This window comes from Neoarius graeffei, chromosome 6 (assembly GCF_027579695.1).
Source record: "Neoarius graeffei isolate fNeoGra1 chromosome 6, fNeoGra1.pri, whole genome shotgun sequence".
Lineage (NCBI taxonomy): Eukaryota > Metazoa > Chordata > Actinopteri > Siluriformes > Ariidae > Neoarius > Neoarius graeffei.
This window is the reverse complement of record NC_083574.1, coordinates 105059996-105074899: the sequence shown is the minus strand read 5'-3', so window position 1 is coordinate 105074899 and position 14904 is coordinate 105059996. Positions and strand designations below refer to the sequence as shown.

General features: G+C 42.8%; 1 protein-coding gene across 1 annotated transcript in view; it reads right to left on the bottom strand.

The window, feature by feature from the left end:
- hdc (histidine decarboxylase) overlaps nucleotides 1-6815 on the bottom strand; it is a 42891-nt gene extending 36076 nt beyond the window's left edge. The window contains exons 1-6 of the mRNA XM_060924529.1: nucleotides 6788-6815; nucleotides 5137-5309; nucleotides 4411-4524; nucleotides 2663-2785; nucleotides 2385-2549; nucleotides 2144-2287 (exon numbers count right to left, since the gene is read on the bottom strand). Of these exons, the coding sequence (XP_060780512.1) occupies nucleotides 2144-2287; nucleotides 2385-2549; nucleotides 2663-2785; nucleotides 4411-4524; nucleotides 5137-5309; nucleotides 6788-6815 (747 nt within the window). The remainder of the gene's footprint in view (nucleotides 1-2143; nucleotides 2288-2384; nucleotides 2550-2662; nucleotides 2786-4410; nucleotides 4525-5136; nucleotides 5310-6787) is intronic.
- Between the last annotated feature and the right edge of the window lie 8089 nt (nucleotides 6816-14904).

Sequence of the window (14904 nt, the reverse complement as noted above, 5' to 3'; positions counted from 1 at the left end):
TTCTTTTTGGAGATCAGTGGCTTTCTCCTTGCAACCCTGCCATGCACACCATTGTTGTTCAGTGTTCTCCTGATGGTGACTCATGAACATTAACATTAGCCAATGTGAGAGAGGCCTTCAGTTGCTTAGAAGTTTCCCTCAGGTCCTTTGTGACCTCGCCGACTATTACACGCCTTGCTCTTGGAGTGATCTTTGTTGGTCGACCACTCCTGGGGAGGGTAATGATGGTCTTGAATTTCCTCCATTTGTACACAATCTGTCTGACTGTGGATTGGTGAAGTCCAAACTCTTTAGAGATGGTTTTGTAACCTTTTCCAGCCTGATGAGGCCAAACAAAAAAATTGTTTGTTTCCTATTACATGCCTTTGTTAGGACTTGGGACTATCTTGGCCTCTAGAGGCCGCTATTATTTCTTTGTCTGGTTATGTTTGTTTTTGACGGCTAGAGGCCGCTATTGTTTCTGTGTTTTGTGTTTGTTTTGACAGCCTTGTTTTCATGTGCCTTTTGCCCCACCTGTTCTTTATTTTCTGCCCCGCCTAGTTTCTTAATTACCCTGTGTATTTATACTTCCTCAGTTTGGTCCCTAGTCACGGAGTCTTTGTGCTGTTCATGGCTAGTAACCGCTGTTCCGTGTACCTTGCCCATGTCCTCGTGTTTTTTGACATTTTTGCTTTCTTGTGAACTTTTGGACTTTTTACTTTGTCATTTTCTGGATCTTCTGAGCATTTGGATTTTTGCCTTTTCTTTTCTGATTTTGGACTTTGAACTTTTGGATGTTTTATTTTTCCCGTATATCTTCTGAGCGTTTGGATTTTACTTTTGTTACTTTTTGCCTTGGAATTTTCTGAACTTCTGGGCGTTGTCAATAAACTGTTTTTTACTCTACTTTGGTCTCACTCCTCTGCACTTGAGTCGTTCCCCTAGTGGCCTAGTGGGGGTTTGCTGGACTACCACACCAGTGACCCTGGTTTGATTCCCAGCAAAACCCTAACAGCCTTGAAAAATTAGGGTAGGTCAGTAGGGATTTTTTTTTTAAATGTTTCCATGGCTATCACCGCTCTTTCCCCCCCCCATATTCACAATAAAATATCCACCCACCCAGGACTCTGTTTGAATGCATGTTTGCAGGTATTCTGTTTTCAGAAATAAACACTAAAGAACACTTCTTAAAGATTTATTTCGAACCATACACAAACTTCTCACACTGAACATGTGCGTTGAACTGTAAAGATCAGCTGTTCAATCTCTACTTCCCATATGGCCTGTAGCAAATGTCTTTTATGCCTTTTTGAAGGCACTCATCACATACTTCAATAACTGTTTTAAATCTTTTTCTCAGATCTGGTTTAACACAGAGTCTTTAAGACAATATGGACAAATGTCTGTTCTTCCAAATCCACTGCTATAGGAGGCTATTTCAACAGGATCTGCACAGTTGAGAGGCATTCTGACACCTTTATCCATGTCATGTCCTTTGTTCGCGCCATGATACACTTCCACAAACGTGTTGTGAAGATCAGACTTTGATAGATCCCTGTTCTTTAAATAAAACAGGGTGCCCACTCACACCTGATTGTCATCCCATTGATTGAAAACACCTGACTCTAATTTCACCTTCAAATTAACTGCTAATCCTAGAGGTTCACATAGTTTTGCCACTCACAGATATGTAATATTGGATCATTTTCCTCAATAAATAAATGACCAAGTTTAATATTTTTGTCTCATTTGTTTAACTGGGTTCTCTTTATCTACTTTTAGGACTTGTGTGAAAATCTGATGATGTTTTAGGTCATATTTATGCAGAAATATAGAAAATTCTAAAGGGTTCACAAACTTTCAAACATCACTGTCTAATGTACAGTATGTTACTAAGCTAATCACATAGACAATATATTTCATCCTAACGAGCTAAGAGTACTCTGGTTCATATAATTTATGCTAGCTGGGCTACATTGTGTCATATATGCTAGCTCATTAAATATCATGTGTATTTAATGTTAGCTACCAAATGTATGTTCGTGAGTTAGTTAGCTAGCATCACTAGGTGTAATTTACATAATGCAAGTTAACTACCTGCATATACACTGTGTAAAACACGTTATTTTTTGGTGAGTTAGCTAGCGTTTAGCTACACAGTTACCATAACAGGCACTAAGCCCCGCCTCCTGTCCTCCTGAATGGCTTTCTGTAAGGTTTCTCCACGCAGTGAGAACTTTTCATCCGTCTCCAGAAACCTGATCTTCACCAGAGAGATCAACCCGGCCTTCTCCACCGAGGAGTGAGCCTACACACACACACACACACACACACACACTTTAAGTGATTTTATCCTTTAATATTAAGGAGCATGTGTGTGTGTGTGTGTGTGTGTGTGTGTGTACCTGGTCTGAGGCATAGGCAATGAGTGTGGAGTTCAGTATGGACTCGTCCGTGTCAGTGTGTGTGTCGTAGAAGGTGTCTGTGGGTGAGTTTCTGCTCTTCATCTGCAGGATTTTGTCTTTACGTGAAGCTAGAAGGGCAACCAGTGTGCTCTCACTCACTGTACTCTAACACACACACACACAGAGTACACTGAACACTGATAGACTACTCGACACTGGTGATTATTGTTATTAGTGTGTGTGTGTGTGTGTGTGTGTGTGTGTGTGTGTGTGTGTGCCTGCAAGATTCCGCCTCCACGGCTCTCTGGGTGATGGTGAAGGAAATGATCTGGCAACCTGAGTGCTTTACACAGCCAGTCCATCACACACATCTCCAACTCTGTACAAGCAGGACTTGATGCCTATAACACACACACACACACACACACACACACACACACACACACTGGTATACTCAGTTTATTCATAAATTCACTGATCAATAAATCAGTACACAGGAGAGAGAGTTAATTATTCAAATAAAATGTGTGTACAGGTGTGTAGTGATACCCAGATGTGTGTGTACAGGTGTGTAATGATACCCAGATGTGTGAGTACAGCTGTGTAGTGATACCCAAGTGTGTGTACAATTGTGTAATTATACTCAGGTGCGTGTACACGTGTGTACTGATACCCAAGTGTGTGTACAGCTGTGTAGTGACACCCAGGTGTGTGTGTACAGGTGAGTAGTGACACCCAGGTGTGTGTGTACAGGTGTGTAGTGACACCCAGGTGTGTGTGTGTGTACAGGTGTGTAGTGACACCCAGGTGTGTGTGTACAGGTGTGTAGTGACACCCAGGTGTGTGTGTACAGGTGAGCACTGATACCCAGGTGTGTTTTTCAGGTGTGTAGTGACACCCAGGTGTGTGTGTGTGTGTGTGTGTGTGTGTGTGTGTGTGTGTGTGTGTGTGTGTGTGTGTGTGTGTACAGGTGTGTAGTGACACCCAGGTGTGTGTGTACAGGTGTGTAGTGACACCCAGGTGTGTGTGTACAGGTGTGTAGTGACACCTAGGTGTGTATGTACAGGTGTGTAGTGACACCCAGGTGTGTGTGTACAGGTGTGTAGTGACACCCAGGTGTGTGTGTATGTACAGGTGTGTAGTGACACCTAGGTGTGTGTGTGTACAGGTGTGTAGTGACAGCCAGGTGTGTGTGTACAGGTGTGTAGTGACACCCAGGTGTGTGTGTACAGGTGTGTAGTGACACCCAGGTGTGTGTGTACAGGTGTGTAGTGACACCCAGGTGTGTGTGTGTGTGTACAGGTGTGTTGTGACACCCAGGTGTGTGTGTACAGGTGTGTAGTGACACCCAGGTGTGTGTGTACAGGTGTGTAGTGACACCCAGGTGTGTGTGTACAGGTGTGTAGTGACACCCAGGTGTGTGTGTGTGTACAGGTGTGTTGTGACACCCAGGTGTGTGTGTGTGTACAGGTGTGTAGTGACACCCAGGTGTGTGTGTGTACAGGTGTGTAGTGACACCCAGGTGTGTGTGTACAGGTGAGCACTGATACCCAGGTGTGTTTTTCAGGTGTGTAGTGACACCCAGGTGTGTGTGTGTGTGTGTGTGTGTGTGTGTGTGTGTGTGTGTGTGTGTGTACAGGTGTGTAGTGACACCCAGGTGTGTGTGTACAGGTGTGTAGTGACACCCAGGTGTGTATGTATACAGGTGTGTAGTGACACCCAGGTGTGTGTGTACAGGTGTGTAGTGACACCCAGGTGTGTATGTACAGGTGTGTAGTGACACCCAGGTGTGTGTGTACAGGTGTGTAGTGACACCCAGGTGTGTGTGTACAGGTGTGTAGTGACACCCAGGTGTGTGTGTATGTACAAGTGTGTAGTGACACCTAGGTGTGTGTGTGTACAGGTGTGTAGTGACAGCCAGGTGTGTAGTGATACCCAGGTGTGTGTGTGTGTGTGTGTGTGTGTGCGCACGCAGGTGTATAGTGATACTCCTGTGTGTGTATGTGTTCAAGTGTGTGTATATTACCCAGGTGAAGCCGATGCAGTTGATGGCATCAGCCAGCATGTCTCCCAGTAGCGATGGCCATGAGGTCAGAGCAGGAAAATACGCATGCATGTGGGGATTCTGCCAATGAACAACCTACACACACACACACACACACACACACACACACACTATCACGACTTGGCTCAAGGTGAAAGCAACATGAAGGGGAGATCACATGAAAGTATCTTTTAATGAAAAAGGAATTTATTAAATGAAAGTATTTGCAAAAAGTCAGTCAATGAGAGGCAAAACAAAAATGTAGTGCATCGTCAGTAAGTGAAAGTGTCGTGGAAAAAAGGTAACGCGACATGGGGAGTGAGTGCAGCGTGCAATGAGGCAGAGCAGCACAGCAGAACACTCCAGCAGTTGATCAACACTACTCTTTTATACTCCTTCTCATTATCCCAGATTAGACCACACCTCGTGGAACTTCCACAACCCGAGCTACAGGCCAGTAGAGGGAAAGACAAGAGTAGATCAAACAAAACCCCACAAGGCAGGGAGAGACAGACAGACCCAGCGCGGCAGAGCAGGGCTGTCTCTCTCTCTGTGTCTCTCTCTCTCTCTCTCTCTCTCTCTCTCTCTCTCTCTCTCACATACACACACACACGAACTGCTTGCAGAACGGAGAAAATGTCGAGAGGATCAGTGGACTGAGAGTGGATGGAGAAGGTGGATGGAGAGGTGATTGCTGAATGCACTGACCCCAGGCATGATGATGTTCTCCACATCCTGCATGATGGCATCCCACGATTCCGGTTCATGAGGAGCTTTATCAGGAAGCTGAGACTTCATGAAGCCAGGTTGAACATCTGGAAGAACACGCCTCTGTCTGATCTCTGTCAGGTACTGACAGATATAATCCACCATCTCCTTTCCTAACACACACACACACACACACACATACACACAAACACTCCAGTTTCTCTAGTTTAGCATCATGCAATTCTTTAGTCTTCACACACTCACCTGTTTGACTCAGTAACACTTCAGTGAAACATTTTTACATAAACAGCTTCATAAAAACACAGAATAAACCTGAATTAAACAACGTGCTGGAATTGACCTCACAGCCTTCCGGTAACTCAGAAGACGACAGACAGAACATCATTTTAAAATAATTATTTTAGCAGGAGAACGTAACCTCTTAATTACATTTGAAGTCAATTTTATTTACATAAAAGACTAAAATACAATTATTTTAGCAATAATTTATATACAATTAATGTAAACATCATTTTATGGAGAGAAAATATATTTTAAAATCACTGTTAAAATATATTAAAAACTATATTTTTTTGTTTTATCATAATTAGTTTAGAATTCCATTCCAATAAGAACATACATTTCACACTTACTGTAATGACTTAACAAACAGTTGAACAGTTATTAAAATAAAATAATAATAAAATAATCATTAGTAGTGTAACAGCTATTCAAGTATTTAAAGGACAAAATGTTTTAAAACAATTATGTTAAAATACAGTATAAAATAGGCAAAAAAGGTGAAATAAGTTGTGATGATTACTGTTGCTGTTGTCAAAAATTATGACATTCTTATCCTAAAAATTTCACATTCACAAATTATTTTAAATGTAAAACATCACAGAAACACACTGAAAAAGATTAAAAGTTATAGTGTTATTAAAATGTTTTAAATAAGTCCAAGTATATTATTATTATTATCTCATCTCATTATCTCTAGCCGCTTTATCCTGTTCTACAGGGTCGCAGGCGAGCTGGAGCCTATCCCAGCTGACTACGGGCGAAAGGCGGGGTTCACCCTGGACAAGTCGCCAGGTCATCACAGGGCTGACACATAGACACAGACAACCATTCACACTCACATTCACACCTACGCTCAATTTAGAGTCACCAGTTAACCTAACCTGCATGTCTTTGGACTGTGGGGGAAACCGGAGCACCCGGAGGAAACCCACGCGGACACGGGGAGAGCATGCAAACTCCGCACAGAAAGGCCCTCGCCGGCCCCAGGGCTCGAACCCAGGACCTTCTTGCTGTGAGGCGACAGCGCTAACCACTACACCACCGTGCCGCCCATTATTATTATTATTATTATAGCTCTACAATCATACAATTTTATAGCTATTTAAAACCAATTAAAAAACATTTTCAGGACTGTCTTCAAATTTGTTTAAATTTCATTTTTAGATAATGAGAGATTAAAAGTAATAAATTTTTAATGTATAACAATTTTTAGAAAATAATATAAAAGTGTGTAATATTGAAGTTATTCAAAAATAATTTTTTTTGTTTTTATGTTTAAATTGTAATTATTTTAAAAGGTATAGAGTGATACTATATCAAGCATTGTGTGTGTGTGTGTGTGTGTTACCTCTGCGTGTGTATTCCTCTGCCTGCATAATCCCTCGCTCTTCCTGTGTCTGGATGAATTGCTGGATGTCTGTGAAAACGTTATATAGCCACTCCAGACACCTGTCTCTCTCTCTCTCTCTCTCTCTCACACACACACACACGCACACACACACACACACACACACACAAAGCCTGTTGGTGACATGAAGTGATGTTTATTCTCCGTTCCACCTGTTTGATGAGGATGATGAGATTTCTTCTATTTAAAGAAGAGAAGAATACTCTGTGTTTGATGACATACACTGCAGTGAACGAGGTGTACACACACTGTGGGAAAGCATCATGTGTGCAGGACCACATTAGAATAACACATGTACAACTGTGTGTGAAAATAAACTGATGAAAGTTTCCTCAGACACGTCCTGAATTCCCCATTAGCACAGGAAGGACGTCAGTGTTACCCACAATACCACTGGGACTGCATCAGATTGCTCTTCTCATAGCGAACGTTTTCTTTCTTTAATTCTTTAACCAGAGGCCAAAAAAGGAATTTCCACCTGTTTTGGACTCGCCTGTGTTCAGCATTTAATTTATTTGTGATGTCACACTCCATAGTAGTGAAAGTAGCCTACAATGGGTAAATGGTATTATTTTATTGTGGAAGTTGTATACAGTGTTCTATAAAAAGCTTTCATCGTGTTTTATCTCTGTCCCAGAGGTGTGAATTGTTTGCCCAGCAAGGGGTTCATACCCCTTCCCTTTCCCATCACCCTGCTCACCAGCAGCGAAACACATGCCCCTTTTCCACCAAAGCAGTTCCAGGGCTGGTTCGGGGCCAGTGCTTAGTTTGGAACCGGGTTTTCTGTTTCCACTGACGAACTGGCTCTGGGGCCAGAAAAACCGGTTCCAGGCTAGCACCAACTCTCTGCTGGGCCAGAGGAAAGAACCGCTTACGTCAGCGGGGGGCGGAGTTGTTAAGACTGACAACAATAACAAGACCGCGAAAGATCGCCATTTTTAAGCGACGAGAAGCAGCAGCTGTACAAACGCAAAGTCATCCATTATTATTGTTGTTGTTGCTGCTGTTTCTTCCACGTTGTTTTTGCTTCGATATTCACACCAAGGTTTATGCAAATGTAGCGACGTAACTGACGTATACAGCGACGTAATGACATATACAATGACATAACTGACGTATACAGCGACATAATGACGTGTCTTCTCTTAGCACCGCGAGCGATGGAAAAGCAAGCTGGTTCTCAATTGGCTCGCAAGTTGAACGAGTTGTGAACCAGCACCAGCACTGGCCCCGAACCAGCCCTGGAACTGATTTGGTGGAAAAGGGGTAACAGAGTCACGGTTCTCTACACACAGAACCACAGCAGTGTTCTGACAAACCTTATAATAGACATGCGGCAAATAAATAATTAATTTGTTTATACTGATTGAAAATGTCCGATAAGACGTTTGGACAGCCAGTGTACTGCGAAAAAGGGTTAACAGTCATATTTGTATTCATATGAGCTCCATTTGGGACATGGAGAACCAAAACCGTGACATAAATCTCTACATCACGTGACATAAAGCTCTCAACTGTGACATAAATCTCTAAAACCACACGTTGGCTTGAAGCTATGAAATTTACAGTGACTTGCAAAAGTATTCATCCCCCTTGGTGTTTGTCCTGTTTTGTTGTATTACAAGCTGGAATTAAAATGGATTTTTGGGGGGTTAGCACCATTTGATTTACACAACATGCCAACCACTTTAAAGGTGCACATTGTTGTTTTTATTCTGACACAAACAATAATTAAGATGAAAAAACAGATATCTGGAGTGTTCATATTCACCCTGCCAAAGTCAATACTTTGTAGAGCCACCTTTTGCTGCAATTACAGCTGCAAGTCTCTTGGAAAAAGCTCATTTTAATTCCAGCTTGTAAAGTGACAAAACAGGACAAACAACAAAAGGGATTAATACAACCCCGATTCCAAAAAAGTTGGGACAAAGTACAAATTGTGAATAAAAACGGTATGCAATAATTTACAAATCTCAAAAACTGATATTGTATTCACAATAGAACATAGACAACATATCAAATGTCGAAAGTGAGACATTTTGAAATTTCATGACAGCAACACATCTCAAAAAAGTTGGGACAGGGGCAATAAGAGGCTGGAAAAGTTAAAGGTACAAAAAAGGAACAGCTGGAGGATCAAATTGCAACTCATTAGGTCAATTGGCAATAGGTCATTAACATGACTGGGTATAAAAAGAGCATCTTGGAGTGGCAGCGGCTCTCAGAAGTAAAGATGGGAAGAGGATCACCAATCCCCCTAATTCTGCACCGACAAATAGTGGAGCAATATCAGAAAGGAGTTCGACAGTGTAATATTGCAAAGAGTTTGAACATATCATCATCTACAGTGCATAATATCATCAAAAGATTCAGAGAATCTGGAAGAATCTCTGTGCGTAAGGGTCAAGGCCGGAAAACCATACTGGGTGCCCGTGATCTTCGGGCCCTTAGACAGCACTGCATCACATACAGGCATGCTTCTGTATTGGAAATCACAAAATGGGCTCAGGAATATTTCCAGAGAACATTATCTGTGAACACAATTCACCGTGCCATCCGCCGTTGCCAGCTAAAACTCTATAGTTCAAAGAAGAAGCCATATCTAAACATGATCCAGAAGCGCAGACGTCTTCTCTGGGCCAAGGCTCATTTAAAATGGACTGTGGCAAAGTGGAAAACTGTTCTGTGGTCAGACGAATCAAAATTTGAAGTTCTTTATGGAAATCAGGGACGCCGTGTCATTCGGACTAAAGAGGAGAAGGACAACCCAAGTTGTTATTAGGGCTCAGTTCAGAAGCCTGCATCTCTGATGGTATGGGGTTGTATTAGTGCGTGTGGCATGGGCAGCTTACACATCTGGAAAGACACCATCAATGCTGAAAGGTATATCCAGGTTCTAGAGTGTTGGTAACTTGCCAGCGCCCCATAACGATCCCACAATTCCTTGCGCGCTCCACCCGGATGTGATGTAAAGTGGAACTGCTTTAACTGTATCGAGAGCGCCTCGATTCACTCTCTCATGTTCTGATTACTGGAGTGGTCGGACAGACTGTAGACACGCTTGCTACAGTGTTGAGACTAACCGCTATTGTCTGAGAACAGCCTGTTCAAATTAGTTTCGGCCGAACTTTTGAACGACCCGCTAGGTTTCAGTGATATAGTGGTTTTGATTCTAAACCTTTGCAAAGTTTAACTACAGTTAAGTAGTTTTCCACGCTAAGAGGCATTTGCGGACAGCTTCGCTCCTCTCAGCCTTTTTCTCGTCGACGCATCACCGGAGGTTTCTCCCGAAGCACCGTGGACCAGCTAGGCCTCCATCTCCCTGCTTCATTTAGCCGCGGTTGGACGCAACTCGCCGCTAACCTCCTCTCCTCAGACCGCGACCCTCAGTGCGGACATCGGAGAACGAACTTCCATCGCATTGAATAGGCACTTGGGCAAATTTTAGTAATTTGTAGCTTATTCAGATGGTTGTTAGGGTCATGTTTAAGCTTTGAGCTGTTTAGCATACCCGCTCAGACATGGAAGGTGTCTTTTATTGCTTGTTTTGGTTCTGTTTTTCTTTGAACTTGTTAAACAGGGTATCTTGCATGTTATGTCTTTCCTTAACTCCATTGCTAGCTTCCCTATCTGATTAGCAGCACAGCGACAAGTTTGTTATTTTAAGCCCCGAGGCTGGACCGCTACAAGGCCTAGTCCTCTCCATCCAACACCTATTACTCTTCCCCTCTCTCTCTCTCTCTCTCTCTCTCTCCCTCGCGTTGAGTTCTTTGCCTAGATAGTCTGTTGGAAATTGTTGTTAAGCACAGTGTTTGGATCCAGCTGTAACGTGGCCAGATTCTCATTAGCAACTCATTGCTACCTACCTCAGGGTGATACGCTAGCTGGTAGGCTTGTGTTCTCGACTAGGCCTGCAGGCGCCATATTCCCCGACGCCATTTTGGTACCTCCCTCATTGAGCTACCTGTGATATGTCACCTAGTTTACGACATCTAGGCATTGACCACCATTTTGCTTAAGCATTGCTAGAGTGGCTAGTCGTTAGCATCTGCCCACAGATACACACACACACACCTACACGCATGCACACATCGGCTTTCCCTAGTCACACACACACACACACACACAAGGGATTCTCTTTTCCTTTCTCCCTCTCTCCCCCTCTCTCCTGCCCCAAACCTATGGCCCAGGTGTAATTGTTCCATTGTTGTGCCTTGTTATTACCTTTGCCCGACAATGAATGTATTTTGTGAGATTCTTATTAGTGAGTAGTAGACAAATAAAAGCTAATCAAATTGAATTACATTTTACTTGTTCCTGTTGTTTATTCACAAGGTCAACTATTTAGAACTCCTTTTTCCTTCAAATTTAGCTTTTGTATACAACTGGGTTTCCCATCTAATGCAGCGCTACCATTAATCTTGAATGTAACCATTCACGGTGAATATTAAGATTAATAATTTAAGATTTTATGAGACTGATCTTTAATTATAAATTTATTCATTCAATTATCAATTATTACATAATTTATAATTTAATTAATCCCAATTCCACCTACAAGAGCAACATATGCTCCCATCCAGACGACGTCTCTTTCAGGGAAGACCTTGCATTTTCCAACATGACAATGCCAAACCACATACTGCATCAATTACAGCATCATGGCTGCGTAGAAGAAGGGTCCGGGTACTGAACTGGCCAGCCTGCAGTCCAAATCTCTCACCCATAGAAAACATTTGGCGCATCATAAAACGGAAGATACGACAAAAAAGACCTAAGACAGTTGAGCAACTAGAATCCTACATTAGACAAGAATGGGTTAACATTCCTATCCCTAAACTTGAGCAACTTGTCTCCTCAGTCCCCAGACGTTTACAGACTGTTGTAAAGAGAAAAGGGGATGTCTCACAGTGGTAAACATTAGTCTGGCTAACGCAACTTCAAAGCTCTGTGAGCATTGGTCTGGCATAGATATTAAGCCCAACCGTTTCCCAAAGCGCGTGGTTGACCCGCCTCCCTGAAATGCCTCAGTTTGCTACTGGTCGAAGCCAGAAAAGGCTGTGACGAAGCTTAAACCAATCACATCACTCTTTCCTCTGACGTATGTGACGCGACGGAAACTGCTTGAGTAACAGGAAGAAGATAAATACCTCCAGGGCTGCTCTTTGCTCCATTTTCAATGAGAACTTCCCGTTGAATGCTTTCAATACAGCATCCACCGCTGTGTCAAAGGCTTGCCGCTGCTCCATGTTCGTAATGTTTCTAGTGAATGAAGCGCTTCCGGCATAGATTCTGTAAACAATCTATGGCTTCCAGTCGCAGTTCTACTACGTCACTGCCTTGAACACGCCTCTACCCAGGGCCGTTGGAGATACTCAAAGTTGATTGGCTCCCGATTTTTCGGGAGCTTGGAAGAGCTGGAGATAGCTTGCCTTGCCAGACTAAGTTCGCAACAGCCCCCCGTGTTGCGTCACACTTAGGATGGGCGGGCCCAGGCTAAGTAAACATGGCCTTGTCCCAACTTTTTTGAGATGTGTTGTTGTCATGAAATTTAAAGTCACCTAATTTTTCTCTTTAAATGATACATTTTCTCAGTCTAAACATTTGATATGTCATCTATGTTCTATTCTGAATAAAATATGGAATTTTGAAACTTCCACATCATTGCATTCCGTTTTTATTTACAATTTGTACTTTGTCCCAACTTTTTTGGAATCGGGGTTGTACTTTTGCAAGACACTGTATCTTCTTGTGTTGAAAGACTCATTTTAAAGACTCATAAAGTCTCTCGGGCGGCACAGTGGTGTAGTGGTTAGTGCTGTCGCCTCACAGCAAGAAGGTCCGGGTTCAAGCCCCGTGGCCGGCGAGGGCCTTTCTGTGCGGAGTTTGCATGTTCTCCCCGTGTCCGTGTGGGTTTCCTCCGGGTGCTCCGGTTTCCCCCACAGTCCAAAGACATGCAGGTTAGGTTAACTGGTGACTCTAAATTGACCGTAGGTGTGAATGGTTGTATGTGTCAGCCCTGTGATGATCTGGCGTCTTGTCCAGGGTATACCCCGCCTTTCACCTGTAGTCAGCTGGGATAGGCTCCAGCTCACCTGCGACCCTGTAGAACAGGATAAAGCGGCTAGAGATAATGAGATGAGATAAAGTCTCTCTTCTTTTCATACAGTAGTGTAATCCAAACCAGTGAGGTAATGCTTCATCACCCATTTATGGTGCCCTGTCATACATAGATAACTTAGTCAATCACATCATCATCATCATCCAATCACAGAGCTACAACACACTCTTGAATGTGAATATGTACTCATGTTTGTCCTACAATACACTGAGAAACATTTCTGAGTAGCTGTGTCTGTGTCAGTGACTGTTTGCTCCGTGAGGCAGAATCTGTTCGGCGGCAGGGGCCTACGTTCCTACGTCATACTGTGTCAATTCGACCTCCTTTGCTGCAGACACATCAAAACCTAACATATTAAGTACATCACGGATCTGAGTGACATATTTCCCGATATTTCACTCTGATGACGTCATTCCTAGTGTTTTTCCGCTGACTGGATGCACGTTGTTAAAATGGAGAACCAGTTCAAAATTAAAATTCTTTTGATTAACTTTTTTTTTGGATGTGTCCATATAATATAAAGAACATTACACAGTGGGCAGAGCCTTTTCTTACAAAGCCCCACAGTTATGGAACAGCCTTCCAAGTAGTGTTCGGGACTCAAACACAGTCTCAGTGTTTAAGTCTCGGCTGAAAACATATCTGTTTAGTCAAGCCTTGTGTTAATGGTGTTTATGAGGTAAAGGAGTAGATCTGGAGGATCCTCAGACAGAGTGTTTTGGTAAACTGGGATGTATGGATGCTGTCAGTCCCCACTCGCTTGCTCACTCGAGTTTGTTGACGGTGTAGTGGCTGCTGCTTTATATCCCGGGGCCCCTCATGCCTGTGTTACCTTCTGGCTCTCCCCTTTCGTTATGGTGTCATAGTTAGTCTTGCCGGAGTCCCTGCTTGTACTCAGTACAAAATGTACAGTGTTCTTACTCATTAGGTGACACCGGGCATACCTAACAATCCCCCTTGTCTCTCCCACTGTCTGTCTCTCTTTGTTGAGTTACATGTTGATCCTGAGACACCAGTGATGTTGACCTCTTCTGCTCCTCAGACTTGCCTGATCCATCCTGACACCCTGCTTTTGGCTGGAGTCTCATCACATATGGACAATCAAAAGACAAACTTGGAAGACAGCTCTGGACACTTAGTTTTGCTATGATGGTTTTGGACTTCAATCACCATGATAACTTTGGGATTGCAGTTGTCATGAACAGTTTTATACTCAAGTCTCCATCAATGAACAGTTGATAACTTCAACAAAACAGACTTCAATGAACAAAACAAACTATAATGAATTTCCTGGTGACACAGTTGTACTTTTTGACTCTATAGGACACAGTTATAGAAGTGAGTTATTTATAATCACACTGTCTATCACCCAGATGAGGATGGGTTCCCTTAGAGTCTGGTTCCTCTCAAGGTTTCTTCCTCATGTTGTCTGAGGGAGTTTTTCCTCACCACCATCACCTCAGGATTGTTCATTCAGGATAAAATTAGCTCATGTGTTGAAAGTCTTTAATTTTCTGTAAAGCTGCTTTGCGACAATCTGTTATTAAAAGCACTATACAAATAAAGTTGACAGTGGCGCAAAGATATGCAGTTTATCTTCTTGTGTTGAAAATATTTTCACTTGTGATGTATACAATTATCACTCCAAGATAAATTTCATATCTTCGCGCAACCGTGTAATGTCACACATATATATGATATATGAACACTGTAAAACCTGCACACACCTGGTCGAAAGTTTGTTGGAAATCTCAGTACTGAAGTAAGTGTCATGCTATTAAATTTGCAATATGATTTCATAGTGTGAAGGAAACAGAGTGTGTAAAGTTACTTTGGTTCAGGAGACATGAATGGTGTTCTGGTGGTGTTCTGAATTCTAAGGAGAAGTGAATGAGACAGGAAATGAAACACAGCCATGGAGAGAGTGAAGCACACA